This window comes from Limulus polyphemus, unplaced genomic scaffold (assembly GCF_000517525.1).
Source record: "Limulus polyphemus unplaced genomic scaffold, Limulus_polyphemus-2.1.2 Scaffold2295, whole genome shotgun sequence".
Classification (NCBI taxonomy): Eukaryota; Metazoa; Arthropoda; class Merostomata; order Xiphosura; family Limulidae; genus Limulus; species Limulus polyphemus.
The window spans coordinates 65,323-81,274 of record NW_013667905.1 but is presented as its reverse complement, the minus strand read 5'-3'; the positions used below and the strand labels follow the sequence as shown (position 1 = coordinate 81,274).

The 15,952-nt window shown below is 30.3% G+C and overlaps 1 protein-coding gene across 1 annotated transcript in view; it reads right to left on the bottom strand.

The window, feature by feature from the left end:
• The window catches only part of LOC106466540 (lysosome-associated membrane glycoprotein 1-like), a 19,879-nt gene extending 4,603 nt beyond the window's left edge, over nucleotides 1–15,276 (bottom strand). The window contains exons 1-6 of the mRNA XM_022394571.1: nucleotides 15,257–15,276; nucleotides 7,633–7,668; nucleotides 6,878–6,964; nucleotides 4,711–4,952; nucleotides 3,680–3,893; nucleotides 2,406–2,585 (exon numbers count right to left, since the gene is read on the bottom strand). Of these exons, the coding sequence (XP_022250279.1) occupies nucleotides 2,406–2,585; nucleotides 3,680–3,893; nucleotides 4,711–4,952; nucleotides 6,878–6,938 (697 nt within the window). The 5' untranslated portion in view covers nucleotides 6,939–6,964; nucleotides 7,633–7,668; nucleotides 15,257–15,276. The remainder of the gene's footprint in view (nucleotides 1–2,405; nucleotides 2,586–3,679; nucleotides 3,894–4,710; nucleotides 4,953–6,877; nucleotides 6,965–7,632; nucleotides 7,669–15,256) is intronic.
• Nucleotides 15,277–15,952: the final 676 nt, after the last annotated feature.

Below are 15,952 nucleotides of genomic sequence, written 5' to 3'. Positions count from 1 at the left end.
TTAATACCATAGAATTCCACTATAATTTATCACGCTTAGTAACTATGATGTATTTTAGCAGACTAAAGACACACCCTACCTCGTTGAAATATTGGTTCAAAAGAAAGAATTGGCGCAGAGTCCATTAAAATGGCTGAGAAAGCCACTAGGGGACATTCTGAGCTTCTAATTGGTTATTCATGTTAATAATAGAAGTAAGTGTATATATAAGGGAGCATTTCCAAAAAGGGAAAGAGGTGGGCAAGGTGCCACTGTGTTTGATTTATTACACGAGCAATATCTTAGAAAATTGAAAAGATAAGAGGCTCTTATTTTATATTCTAGCTTGTCAATATTGGTAATTTGAGTTTCTAAATCGTTAGAATTATAGACTTTTTATAATAGACTTAGTATTTGACTTCATAGACATCTAATTTGAACCAGTGCTGCATTTAACATACCACGTGACACACAAAAATTGATGTTTATCTGTGTTTTTTAACATTTGCTTTTAAATTAAGAAATTGAGTAATATATAGTACTAAAATTTGAATTATAATCTACAGTTTCATACCAAATTTATTGACATAAATTCATTAAATAGTAGTTCAATAAAATTTTGAATGCGAGTCAACAAACAAGATGATATGGCCTTTCACGTATGACCCATCTCAAAAGGGTTAACCCTATGTGCACAGGTGGGGGTCAAAGTGTGCATGTCATGACCTTTTACATAATGCCATTAAAAATAGTATTATGTATTTGATGTCAGCTACTCATTTTACCCTACACTGCTGATATAGCAACAGCTCATGGTAGAGGAGAGTAAGTACAAGATACAATATACAGGGGTAATGGGGGGTGAACTGTAGATGTGTATTTCAGAAGTTCTAGAGGTTATGTAAATGCAAGATGCAAACCATATGACAAACAATAGAAGTTTTATTCTTCACATGAACACCATCTTGTATTCTAATGTGTCAGAGTCTGAGTAAGACTCATGTCATCAATTCACATACATGTTGAGTACATACTTTAGTAAAATCTGATTTTTTGTGTACATCAGACTTGTACCTTTTACTGCAATCTGTTGCTAAGCAACAGACTTTTCTAGACTTGAATAGCATGCTTATAAGCAATAGAAAGAGCAATTTCTTGTTTACTTTCTCCAGGCTAGAAGGAAATGCAGGCGCTAAATTATTTTTCAAATGACAAGTAAACTGTCGCTAAGTTCTTTGTTGAGATCAGTGTCCCTAGCACTTGACTATTTGTTTTATTGCCTTAAACATATTAGTTTGATAGACAGTTAAATTGTATTTAGGTTTTACTTTTATATTAATTATGTGTTATTTGGGTTTTAAGATTCATATTTCAAAAGGTTTAATGTTTATTTAAGTTTTTCTACTCGCTGCCGAAGGCTTATGAAAATAGAGTGCAAACATTTTGCCTGAAGGCTAAAGCGTCTCTGCTGATCATAACATCATATGTCCTATGGGCACCAGTTGACATTTCGACACAAATAATAAAGAATTGAAAAGGAAAATAAAACAAGTGAAAAGGTAAAAACATGAAATTACACATATAACCCAAAGAAAATATTTAAAGGTTATTGAACGAAGAGATAAAAGGTATGTCCATTTCTTAATGTTAAACATTTCATTGCACTGTACATTGTTGATAATAGCTAGAGTTAGTGATGTAGTTTAAAAAAATGGAAAATCAAATATAAACATTTACCCCTGAAAACTTTTTATATTCAATTAGCAGGTTCTAGAGATTATGCATATGCATTTATACTCAAAATGAAAATCATCTTGCAGGTGAACTATTTAAAGGCCAAGTGCAAATAACTACATTAAATAATGAGTTTTTATTATAAATAGTAGAAAAAATCAAAATTAGATATTTTTCTGAAACTACATACTTTTAGGAAAGTTCTTGTCAGATTTCAAACAATTTCATCCACTAGTATTATTTTTGGAACAAAATATAATGATACCAGCATTAGGTCCTACATATTGTAGGACCCAGTAGTCATACTGTTATGTTCTTCAAAGTATTGTATACAGTAACTGTATGTTTGCCTCCTCTGAAGTTATTTTTAGGTATGGTAGAAGTTTCTAAAATGTACTTGATATGAAATTGTTAAGTACACATCAGTGAACTTTTCCATACCAACCTGGACATCAGTACCAAGTTCTAATGTATCACTTTTGACAGATCTTACATTAGAATAAGCAAAATCATTTATAATGCTCTGCCCACCACGGATATCGAAACCCAGATCCCTAGCGTTGTAAGTCCACAGACATACCGCTGTGCCACTGGGGGGCTTTTAGCTAAAAGAGAAAACTTTTATCAATATATATATATACTTTGCAAGAATATGTAGTAGTAAAATATATGATAATGTTAAATATCGTTACCAGAAGCAAATGCTGTGTCATTTGTCTTTCGGAACACTTCCACTTGTAAATCAGAAACTTTCATCACAACTTTGTCATTTTCCAAAAGATTAATATCATCTTCAGTTTTACACAAGTATGACCTTGCAACTGGTGTCTTAAATCTGTTGATACCAGAGGCTCCTACTCTTTCCATTTTGCCTAAATTCAAACCATCATTCAACAAGGTAATTTATTAAAAGCTTAAAAATATGTAGTTACATAGTCTACAAAGGCTGCATTATCAGAAAATTCACCAAAATCTTAAATATGTTTGTATAGCAACCAATCTTCACTTTGCAACAGAACTCAAAATACTAATTAATTACTAAAACTTTCAAGTAATTTCAGTTAAAGCTCAAAGATTTAATAAATATGATGATTTATAGCTACTAAGCATTCAAGGTTGTATATCAAAAATGTTAAAACATGAAAAATGACAGAATTTAATATTATATTTCATTTAAGGATTTAATACTAGTGTTGGCTAATGAGACTTGTCGGTCTCATTGCAAATATTTAAAGTACATTTCAGTTAATAAGAGATAGTTTTGAAGTTGCAAGACTTCTATCATGACAACCTTTGTATCTAATTACTTATTTCTAAAGAAAACTATACAATTAACTTTATAAAAAGATGTTTTTTTTATTTTTTTATATAAATCAAAAATTATTCACATCTATTACATGTTACAAATTTAAATACCTGTACAAATAAATGTGAATGTTTCATACCTCACAGGTAGGTTTAGAATGATTATCTTAAGAAGGCTGTGATAAATTCTTTACGTAGAAGAAAGCTCTTACAGAAATACAAGTTAATTAAAGATTTAAATATGTTAAACTGAAAGAGAAGTTCAAGAAATTTAAATAAAAATCTGTTCTTAAAATAAATTGAGAAAAATATCAGTAAAACAACTTTCTTTTTCTTGTAAGAGGATTTAAAGCTTTTTTGGTTTTTAAAGACAGAATCCAAGGGCAACTTGTAGTTAATAATAATAATAATACAAATAAAAACACAATTTAATCACAATTACTCCAATATAAATATAGTGATACTATTTTTTTTTATATTATTCCATTTACAACCAGCTTATTTTTTCTTTAAATGTTAGCTAGCAGAAACAATATCACACAAACATTAAAATTTCTTATCAGTATATTAATCTACCTGATAAGAGAATCCAATATTTTCAAAGCATGTTTTACTTCATGTTCATTTAGTTAATAATAACTATATGCAAGAAATAACAAACCAGGTTCCTTGGCAGATGGGAAATTCTTTTCATCAAGTGTATACATCAAGCTTATTTCTGACATCCAAGTGTAACCATTCTTCTGTTTGAAAAGCATTTCTATGGAATTTTTATTAAAGTCAAGTTTAATGAACTGAGTTTCATTCTTGTAACTACATGAACTTGAGTCATCCACTACTGCAGTATCTGGAATGTTGAGATGCCCTGTACCAGTCTGAAAAATAAAATCAAATTTACTAACGCATTTAGAACAAAAAATGAAGATATCGGTAGTAAACAAAGTTAATGTTTTGAAAATATTACAAACCAGACAACCGTAGATATTACATTTAGATAAACTACACTTGTTTAATTGTTAACACACACTCAATGAAATGAGGAATGAAATTTTCAAGTGCAAGTTGGCTTTGTGGCTATATTTCATCTAAGTTCTGTCAAAGTAACTTTTAGTCTATTAGTACTAGTTAACGAGTCTATCAGACTTTAACACACTTAACAAACAATATTGCTATATCATTTCCATTAAATAATTTATCTTCCATTTATCTGTCGAGTTTTATAGCCTTCCACTCTTATGCCCCTTTATCAGCTTTGAGACTTAGAAAATTAGCATGACTGAACAGTTCATCCATGGATCACAAGTTCTAATTTACACTGGGCACAGTATTCAACATTATACACCATTATGTCAATGAACTCTTTTTTTCTTTCAGTACTACACCAATAACAATTGAAACTTCTGTACACTGAAAGAAATATATACATTTTTAAATACAAATAACATATTTCAACTTTTCTATGGAAAAAAAAAACGTTTCAAAATGAACTGTATGATGAAAAAGTTTCAACTTCAAATGGGGTTTATTTAACAAGTAATCCCCGGTATAGAAGTTTAATACTTTATAGTACAGCTTAAATTCTTTTAAAGTAGCTGTTGTCATTTATCCAATATATTTAATTGTTTGCCTCATGTAGCCAACTTTATTGACAAAACAATACATAAAACAAAAAATGAAAATAATATTACATACTGTATTATCCACTTTTATGTACTGAATCTGAAACTGTGCTGACATTTTCAGCAAAATACACACTGTTCCATTATCATTGGTGACACTCCAATTTCCAAAAAAAGCAGGTTCTACTGTAGTAGTTATTAATGGAGAGCCAGTGGTAAAAGGAAGAATCGTAGTGGTTGTATCTGTTGCTGTTGTTGTTTCATTAGGGTCTATTACAGAATCATGTAAGGAGACTGACTCTTCTTGGCTATGAACTAAAATCCATTAAAAAAAGGAAGATTAAACTTTCTATTGTAAATCATAATGCAAGCCAATATTTTTTCTAAATAGTCCATAGTTTGTGTTTCCTGCAGAGAATTCACAAAAATGTTAGACTTATTCAGGTCCATTGTTAATATTTACAAATATGTCAAAAGACCAAAGCCAGAAAAGGTAATGTAAGGAGTACTAGTTTCAAAGTCTTAGCATGAAACAAAAAATGATAGATCCATAAAAAAAACACCTAAAAGTAGAAAAATTAGAACATTAGTTAAGACTATTTGTTAGTATGAGAAATAAGTAGGTAAACAGTTATCATTAAATCACAACTACAACTACTTAGCTGATACAATATTATCATAAAAATGTCACAAATGTTTTGACTATCTTTTTCATCAATTCTTGAAAACCTAAAAGGATAAGTACAAGTAGGCCTAATGGATATTTAATATTAAATGCAGTGTCACTTAGCTATTTTACAAGTGTACATTAATCCCCAACCGACAAGATAACAGTAAAGAACGCAGTGCCCTATGTTCTTTAATTTCACATCCTTGATTATGCACAGACAAGTCATCCAAGTCTCTTCAGTTACACAACACAAAACAAGTTTTTGCACTTTCAGAGACTCCATTTCTGAAAATTGATTATGCTACTGCAATTAATTATGGAAGTATTTTCAACTGAATTATGCTAAAACTACTGAGCCTTTTCTGACAAATTGCATCCCATGCAACTTTTGGCATAAATGTAACCTTTAGTTTTGAAAAATAGTTTAGCCTTCGCTATAGAAAAATACACTGTCAAAAGGAAATGTAACAAAAGTTTGGTGCTCCATTAAAAACATTGCCATAAGTAGTCACACCTTTGAATAGCTGTAAATATTACAATGAACTACTGCTACATATAGATTAAATTATTCACTTAAACTTCTGAAATGGCATAAGACATTAGTAAAACAACACCTAACATTTATTTTCACAAATTAATTTCTAGTACATTATGTTGTTATAAGAGTATATATATATTTTTTTTTTATCAACATATTTATTGTAGTGCAAGGCTATATAATGGATTATCTGCACTGTTTTTGTGGTAGGGATCAAACCTTGAACTTTTACATTACAAGTCCTGAAACTTACCAGTGAGCTGAAACACCAGGAGATTTTTATCAACATCTCTTTAAGCTGGTTGTATTTAATGATTTTATATTTATGGTTTATTTAGCTCTCAGTTAACAAGTAACAAATAAATTGATCACCACATGGAAAATCCAAATCAATTATAAGAAAAAAATCCACTATTTAAATAGTAGAAAAATATTATGTTTAAAGTGTTGAGGGCAAACAACCCAATTTTTTTCTCAATCTCTACAAACTGATTGAATGAGGTAAAAATATTACCTTAGAAGAAATAGTCATATAAAACAATAAAACAAATGATTAATAAACTTACCTTTATACAGGTAACAGTGGTCGACTTACTGCAAGAGGTTTTCCTAGCATACGCTACTTTTACTAATCAACCCAGGCAAACATGCAAGAACATTTTTAGCAATAAGTTTTCCACTAAAAGAAAAGTTGTTTATGTAATACAGGACCAGGGGTTGAGGTAAATGGCCTAATGCTCTGGTTTGAATTCTAATTCACAATACCTAACTAATTCAAGTATACATATGGTAAAGATAAAAAATAATGAATACTTGGCATCTATGTATTTCATTAACAATTCAACAAGTTGGTTTTTTATTTCAAAATCCTAGATGAAATGTAATTATACATCCATTCATGCATCTTTAAAATAAGAATCACTTCCCGTATCACAACATTTAAGCTTTTACAAATAATACAAATATATGATTCAATAATATTTACCATGATATTAAAAACAAAACAATACCATATACAAATTAAGCACCTACCTCCTATAAAACTGTTTAGCAAGAATACCAAGCATATTCCAAAGAAAAATTCTAGCTTCATATTTGATAAAGCTTTGATGTCAAAGACTGAAAAAGAAATTCAATCAATACTATATGAAATTCACCTATTCAACTTTATTAATAAAACTGGCTTATAAATCAAAAGCACTTACCATTGCATAAAAGACATTTTACACATTTTATTATAGGTTTAAAAACTATGCCTAACATTCTTACCATTACTGAGCTCCAGATAAGATGTGAATGTTTTTCTTTTTTTTTTACATAAAAAATGCATCAGAAATAAAAATTGTGTGTTTCAAATATGTAAGTCATTTTTCAGTACACATCATTCAGTTTGAAAGTTAAAAAAAAAACAGTATTGGTAATAAAACAACACATGAGAGAGTATTATCACCACAAATTGAGGTTATCTGGTGGCAACTACTGTAGTTAGGGGTTACTCTTGAAATGGAAATTAAACCAGTCTTATTTCATCAATTGATGTCAAAGTGCTTACTGTATTGAGTTTATGCTTTAATTGCCTTGGGTGGTCTTTAATTGAATGTTCACACAAAAATAAGAGCAAGCTTTACTAACAACACACACACACACAACGAAAAAAAAAAAAGCCAGTAGTTCAACTACAAAAAAAAATGACATATCTAAAAATATGAAAACTGTCAGCATAGTTTTCATAGTTAGCATTGTAGTTTATTTCAGGAGCTAAATTACTCATTATGCCAAAAGCTTACCTGGAACAATGAAACGTGTCTTCACAGTCTCAAACACTACTTTCACAGAAAATGTTAAAAGTAAAATTTAAGTTTCACAAAAATTAAACTATTTTCATTTATCACATTATTAATAGAAATCCGATGGTATCTTCATAAACATACTTCAAGTAAAAACTCAACAAAAGTAAATTTAAAATCATAAATATTGAGAAAATTACCTGAAACGAGAAAAAATGTAAAGCCCAAAAAGTCAAACACAAACAAAATTAAAAACATTACATATATCTCAAAGTACTGGGAATAATTACAGAAATACACAAACAATACACATATAGAGGTAAAAAACAAGTAAGGGAAAATAGATGGTGGACTTATCAATGGTACAAAATATCACAAGAAATGTAAAAGAAAAAAAGTTGTAGAATGTACTAGTATTTTGTATGCGAGTACTTTACATTCCACAGAGCTTTATACCTTGTGTTCAAGCTGTCATACATCAAGGTACAACTATGGAATATTGTTTCAAGCAATCTTTATTACTCCTCATAATTCAATCAAGTTGTTTTGCCACCCTTATATCAACCTTCCCAGTTTTTACACAAGTCCATACAGCCTCAAGAATGTTCATATAGGTCCCTTAAACAAGCCCAGCCATAGATGCAAATGTTCCGTCAGCCTTTCTACCATGAAGATATTGTTTCACGACATTTACTTCACATTTAGGATCAAAGTGTTACTGAAACATGAATTCCCACCTAATGAGTAGTGTTCCTCAGACAATGGCAAGATATGCATACCCATAATACTTCATTGTAGATGTTGTACATTAAACATGAAACTATTCTCCACACTGTCATAAAGAAATTTGTTGTTGATTGTTTTAAACAATTCAAACCTGGATTCACTTGTAAATAGCACATCTCCAACTTTGCTCATCACACTATCTATGGTTGATACCTATTTCAATCTTTAGGGTTTGGTTATATCTTATCAGAAGTGGTTTTCAACCAGCTACAAATACATTGAGACAACTTTGTGCTTCTACCTTACTGTTTGAGGTAACATTCACACTTGTATTTACAACAAAGAAACTGTCAAGATCTGTACTCAATAACTTTCTATTTTTTAAAGAACATACCCTAGGATACTTAACATCACTAATGGAGAGTCTATACATATTGTCGACATTGACAGTTTCACACACCCTCTTCAGATTCTTGAATTCAGCTTCTACTGAAATATGGAAACTTTTTGCAATTATTTGAATGGAGTATCCTTGATCAGGCAAAACTTGATTTATACAAACTTGTCATACAGTGTTTTTGTCGTGGGCGTGGTACGTTCTGAATAGCTGGATGACAATCAATCAGTGTAAATATCGATATGTGAATGTATGGTGATGCAGTTTTTTTTTACTATGAATGGCAGACATTCCCATTGTATTTGTCTCTCATACCTCTTTCCTGATAGTGTTCATAATTATTTTTAGTACTACACTATACTAAAAAAAATGAACTTGAGGTTGTATTACACCTTAAGCAAGGATGGAATACCCAATGTCATATCATAAAGATTAAACAGCACATACTGGTACACATTTTACACAGAGGAAATTGGATTAAGAACAAATTCTAAAATATGGATGAAATGAACTTATAAAATTTAATTATTTAAGAATTAAGTATTCACTGGTGGAATGTGAACAAAAATCATATCAAGATTATAGAAACGCTTCAAAATATAATTTGTATAGTTAAGTTTTGCTCCAATATAAAGCCTGAGAAAAAAAAATTAGCACTCACCATACCAAGCAATTATATAGTTTCTAATCACTGTGATGGTGCAAGATGTGGTAAAACAGTTTCAAATACATAGCTTTGAGTGAAATACCAATTGTCAGAAGGAACAATCACAGGTAGTTGGAAAAGACAGTGTACAATTAATGTCTACTATACCAAAAATCTGTACACAATCTCTTACAAATCTTTAATAAAAATTAATATTGTTGTTTTCCTATATTTTGCATAATGTATTTCACAAAATTATTTATAATAAAAAATTTGGTACATTTAGTAAAATAGGCATGGGTAAAATACTGTTTAATAAATGATAATACAATCAAAACAACTTAATAAAAAGTACAACCCAAATCAACATTTCAGGCACTATATTAACATAAACTGCATTAGAATTCCAAAAATTTAGTTGTTCTCAATGAAATTGGCTTTTCTTTTATTAACCATACCAATGGAATGCAGAGGGAAAATAAATCTTTGAATACAAATAATGCTGTTTAAGCATGCATAAAACTACTGAATAGCAAAACTCCCAATGATTGTTGGAGAGCTCCTGTGGTACCTATTCTTAAATAAAAACAGAAGTTTAGAGAAAAATCCAGGAAATTATAAACCTGATTTTGATGTGCTTGGAGTATAGAAACTTGAATACAACCTTTAAATTTATAAACTTGGATTATTCTAATTTTGTATAAAACTATGGACAGAAACCTTTCAGATTATAGTTCAGTTTTAATAACTATTATAATAAGGATAGTGGTAAGAATGTAGGGAAGGGGAACCAGAATAATTCCCAATATAAGCAGTGTTAAAGACTCGGTTATCACTGCAAAATAGAGCTCCACCACTGGAGGTACATGTATGTTCGACTGAATGCTGAGATTTAAATTAAACTTTCTAAAGTGATAAGAAATTTGTAGGATTAGAGAAGATCAAGAGCAGAAATACCAAATTTAAATTTTGAAAAATAGTAATCTCTACTGGAACAAGGGAAATATAGCAAAAAAATGGAAATGGTATCACTACTAATTATGATTTATTTAAGACTTAAAGGGCTCTTAATCAGTACTACGTAATTTTTAAGTATCACTCTTGGCCTTCTTAAGAGAAATGTGGCTTTTGTGCCTTCTCCATCTTGCTTATCAGCATTGATTCTAAGGTGGAGTTTGACACTGATCCTCAAAAGTCTGTCCTGTTTTTGCAAACAAGCGAGAAAATCCTCTCACAACCTGAATTGCCGTGTGGTATTACAAGGATAGACTTTATTACTTTGGGGAGTTTATCATACTTTAAAGTGCTCATTTTTTAACTGAAGTTTTCTGTCTTTGAAATTCAAGTCCAAAACATATGAACAATTCAAAATTGTATGTGGTATCACAAGTCTGCTTAACAAATCCTTGAACAAAGCAAACAGAATTTTCTGCAAGCAGTGGATGAGTAGGTCCTCACAGTTCCAAATTATACTTGTCAAAGATTTGAATACAATTGTTCAGAAATAATGCATATACAACACATCTCCTTGATGTAAGTAACTCGTAAAAGTATTTCATATCACAAATAAGTGTTTCCTGGTAATTTGGTGTCAGGTGTGTCCTGTACTATCTCACTTGCCTTTGCAATTTTGTCTTGGAAGTGTTTTCTTTGCATTTTTCTAAACAATCACTCTTTATCCACTGACATCTCTGATCTGCATTGAACAGACTTTGCCTTCACATGGATTTTTTGTTTTTCTTTTCATCATATTTGGTTGCAAAGTACTGCTCACTTAAACTCCAAGCATTTCCAAAGAGACAGCCAGCATGTTCACACATGCTTCAGAATAGTTTAAGTCTCCATATCACATAGATTCTGGAATTATCTAATTTCTTGTTTCCTATTTGCACTCTTGTCTAAAGAGTTATAAATGACCACAAGAATTTCATCAAATTGATATTTCAAATTCTTTGCTGTATTCTCTGCTGCCAAATGATGATTTAAGCAATATTCCTCATCCTGAACAGTTGTTAGATGCAAACAGGATTGAAAAAGATCACATTAATTCTGAGCTTTTTACAAAAATATTGGAAAGATTAAATAATGATAAAACTCCTTAGCCAGATCATATTTAACTAAGGGTTTTGAAAGAGGTTAAGAACTGGATATGTGAGCTACTTCATACTATTTTTTCTAAGTACTTGAATAGTGAGTAAGTGAGAGAAGATTGAAATTTGGTTAATGTTACTTCTATTTTCAAGGGAGGTGATTAAAACTGTCCCAGTAATTATAGGCCTATTAGTTTCATGCCAGTGGCGGAAAGAATTTTTGCAAATCCATTTAACAAACTTTAAACTTTTGTTGGATAGTTAGTATGATTTCACTAGGGTAAAACCTTGCCTTACTAATCTTTTGACATTCTTTGAAAAGGTTACTGTTTATTGCTTATGTAGGTGAGGGTAAAAGTGTGTATTTGATGTATCTGGATTTTCAGAAAGTATCCGTCAAAAGGTGCAACATGAATGGCCTACAGGGATGTGTTGAGAGGATAGGTTAGCTCATTGGAAAAAAAACTAGCTAGATGGAAAAAAAGTAGAGGGTTATTATAAATGAAGTTCAGTCAAACAGGATCAATGTCACAAGAGGGGTACCTCAAGAATCAATGTTAGGACTTTTGTTCTTTTACATCCAGTATATGAAATAAGTAGTTTCCAGTTGTTTAAGACAATCAAAATTATTGCCTGACAACTCAAATGTACCAATATGTTATCTGTAGGGCAACGGTAACATAGCCCAATCCTACGGCAGTCTAGGCTTCTAGCCTATATTGGCATGTTCCAAGAACTATATATATTACATATGTCTATGTGCACTGTGTTCTGATTTCCACACAGACGTAATCATCAAGACTACATGCACTGTTTACCAATAAGTGTTCATTATAACATCTTTCAAACTTGTCACAACTTACAACTAATAACAGATCTCCACTCAAAAGATTTTGATTATGCCACTTTCATTTCAGCCATTTACATTTTGCATGTTTTGGTACATTAGTGTTGTACTATTTTTGATGCAAGTTATAATCTGGAATGGCTAAACAAGCTTTGCTTTTTTTTTGCTTTAACTTTGCATCAAAGATGAGCAATCAAGACCAAACAGACACGAAGTCTTTGAAAAAAAAAAAAAAAGAGAAGACTGATCAGGAATACAGTGAAAACAAACATTAAACAATGTGTCAAATTTCCTGGAAAAGTGGACTTTTTTGAAGAAAAAGGGGTCATGTTTTGCTCAAGAAGTTCCTTGATAAAAATTGTGTTTTTCTACCAACTGATAAGCTTTCTAGTATAATATTTGACTTAGGAAGGTGTAACATCAAGTTTGTAATTTTTATCTGTCAACTAACCTGTTCGTTCAAGTGTGGATATCTAGTTTATTACAGATAACCATAATTGGTCCAAAGGTTGTCTGTTGAACAACCCAGTCTTATTTCAAACACTGTTTACATCAACAACAAAGACCAGCAGTTCTCAAACTTTAGTAACCAAAGGACCCTTTTCAATTTAAAATTTCTTCATAGATTCCTAAGCTTATCAATGTTTTTTGTTTTTAAAAAAAGATTCTGTGTACATAAAAAGCTGTATTCCAAAATTTTACAAAATATTTTCTAATCTATAAATCATATTTTAAAAAATATTTCTTTGAATTTTTGAGTTGACTCACAGGCCCCCAATTTAAAAAATGTTGATGTAGATGAAGTAATGGTCAATAAATTATTTAAATTTGCTGATGGTATTAAAAGTTTTAGGTGTTGATGACTATGAGGATGCTGCTTTACATCAGGATTTATATTATTTTGAGAGTTGGGTGAATAAATAGCAGATAACCATTAATTATAATAAATGCAAGTTATACATTGGGGTTATTACAATTTGAATTATGAGTATACTTTTGTTGGGAATAACCTTAACAGTTATGCAGGAAATACATAATCTTGGCATTCTGACTGATCAGTTTCTTAAACCATCCAGCAATATTCTGTTGCTAGTGGCAGAATGAAAAGGATTTTAGTTTTTAACTACAGAAGTACTGAATACAAGTATAAAGAGGTTATAATTTCATTGTATGGGTCACTGATTAAGCCACATTTGGAGTACTGTTTTCAGTCTTGGATTCCTACCTTAGAAAGAACACTGAATTGTTTGAAAGGGTTCAGAGAAGGGTTACTAGGATGATATATTAGATGAAAATGTTATCATATGAGGATAATTTAAGATCTGAACTTATTTTCTCTTAGAAAAATAAAAAAACGTCAGAGGGTATATGGCTGAGATGTTGAAGATCAGTAAGGGACTTGATAGTCTTAATGCATCAGCTTTTTTGTATTTAATATAAAGATGGTAAGACTAGTGGACAATTTTTGGTAGGGTAGGAGTCATTTTCAGCTAAGACAGCTTTATTTTTCTAACAAGGTGGTTGGCCTTTGGAACAGGTTGCCTTCAGATATGGTGAATACAGTTAATTTAAGAGTTAAATGGAAAGCTTGATAAATATTTGAATGATAAGGTTGGCTTGGAGTTTGTGTTTAGTTTAATTTAGTGGATGGGATGACCTAGATATCCCAAAAGTTCCCTTGTTTTCCTTTAACATTATGCTATTTAACTTGATTTGTTGGTCCTAAAGTTTGTTGACAGGGTGACCTTGATAGGCTTAAGGGTTTTGGCTTGTTTGTTTTAAAGTATGTTCAATTACTAAATGTTGGGGATACATAACTAACACAAAGCGTAAGCAAAAAAGTAACTTAGAATGGAATAATTACAAGCTTTTCTAACAAATGTCCAAACCAAGTTAGTTTAAAACCTTGAAGGTAAGATAAAGCTAAACACCTAATTAGTTAAGTATATTATTCTTTATAGCTCAAATATTTTTTTTGTATTGTTTAAATTGTTTATTGGTAAAATATTTCAGTCTTTCAATATCATTTCTATAATAGATACCAAAATTGAACATCAATACTCCACGTAAAGAAATTTCTATGCTTAAATACAAAATCCAGAATGATAATAAAATGCCATTTAGCACATTGAGGTCACTTCTCCCTCCCTCTCCCACAACAGTCAACCATCATCTTCAAACTCAAAGTTCAATCTGCACATAAAAATATGGCTGCATCAATCTGCAATCTACTAGTGGAAAAAAATAAATCTTTGAGGTGCAGATACCTATTTCTAATGAAAAAGCAGAATGATGTTGATAAAATGACAGTTTTGAAGCTTATTTTCTAACATTCTATTTTCTTAGTTGTATATGACAGTGACAATATGCTAGACTGAAGTCTGTAGTACTAGAACACTATACAAACTTGTAATTTGTAATCTCCCAAAAAAGTTTTCACTCTCAGGAATTTCTAAAAAATGTTTTTAAAAGCTCTATAATTAGATTTTTTAACTTCTAAATTTCAAAATTAATTAATTATGCCATTTGATAATTCAGGTATCAACTACTACTAGTACTACTATTTAATTGTGTAATTTGTAATGTTAATAGTAGTAGTAGTAGTAGTACTACTACTACTATTAAAATTACACGATTAAATTCACAGTGTACGTTAGTAGTAGAACTTGTAAAAACATCTGAAATAGTTTTGATTCGATACTGTTAAGTTTAAAATTTTAAAAAGTTGTACTTTTACTTTTGTAGAAATGTACCTGGTACTACTAGTAGTAATACTCAAAAAATTTCAATAGATGATTTGATTAGTTCTTCAAAAATACACATGATGTGAAGCTACAAAAAAGTGATTTATCCTAATTTTTTGGATAAAAAATTTAATCTTAATATAATTTAGATTAAATAGTTATAATATAACATACAATACAATGGAACACATCTAATCCACACTTACACTGCAACACTCGCCAACTGTTCGTGTTTCTATCGGTAGATATGAAAGCCGTAGTCACGTGCTGCCATTACATTTACTGAGTTACCTCCTTAAAAGTGTAATTTCTACAAAATGTAAAACGCTTAACGAAATTAGTATATAAGTTTTTTTTTATTAGATTAAGCTAATAGAATGACTGAGTTAATTAATATTTTAAATAATATTGAAATTGTGAAAATAAAAGTGGCCTATTTGCAAATTAGGTTGTAATAAGATATCTATTTAAATAGTTATACTCTCCGCCACAATAACCATTATGGTTACGTAACAGAAGCAGATTTTTATATAATTTCGTATTCGATTCATACATTAATTATTTTATATATATGTCAATAATTAACTCCATGATACGATCATAAAATGTATTAAACAAAAATTACATAGAGTGTCTAGAAATCCTGGAATCACATACTAGAACGTACCTGAAATGGATATATAAACCGTATACGAACATTGTTCATATTTATAATGGTTGGAGACGGCTTGAATGGGTAATGAAGAAAAACTTTAATATAAGTTTAACACAACAGCAAATATACAACGTTTCGACAAGATTTTGATGATGAAAAAACGTTGTCGAAACGTTGTATATTTGCTGTTGTGTTAAACTTATATTAAAGTTTTT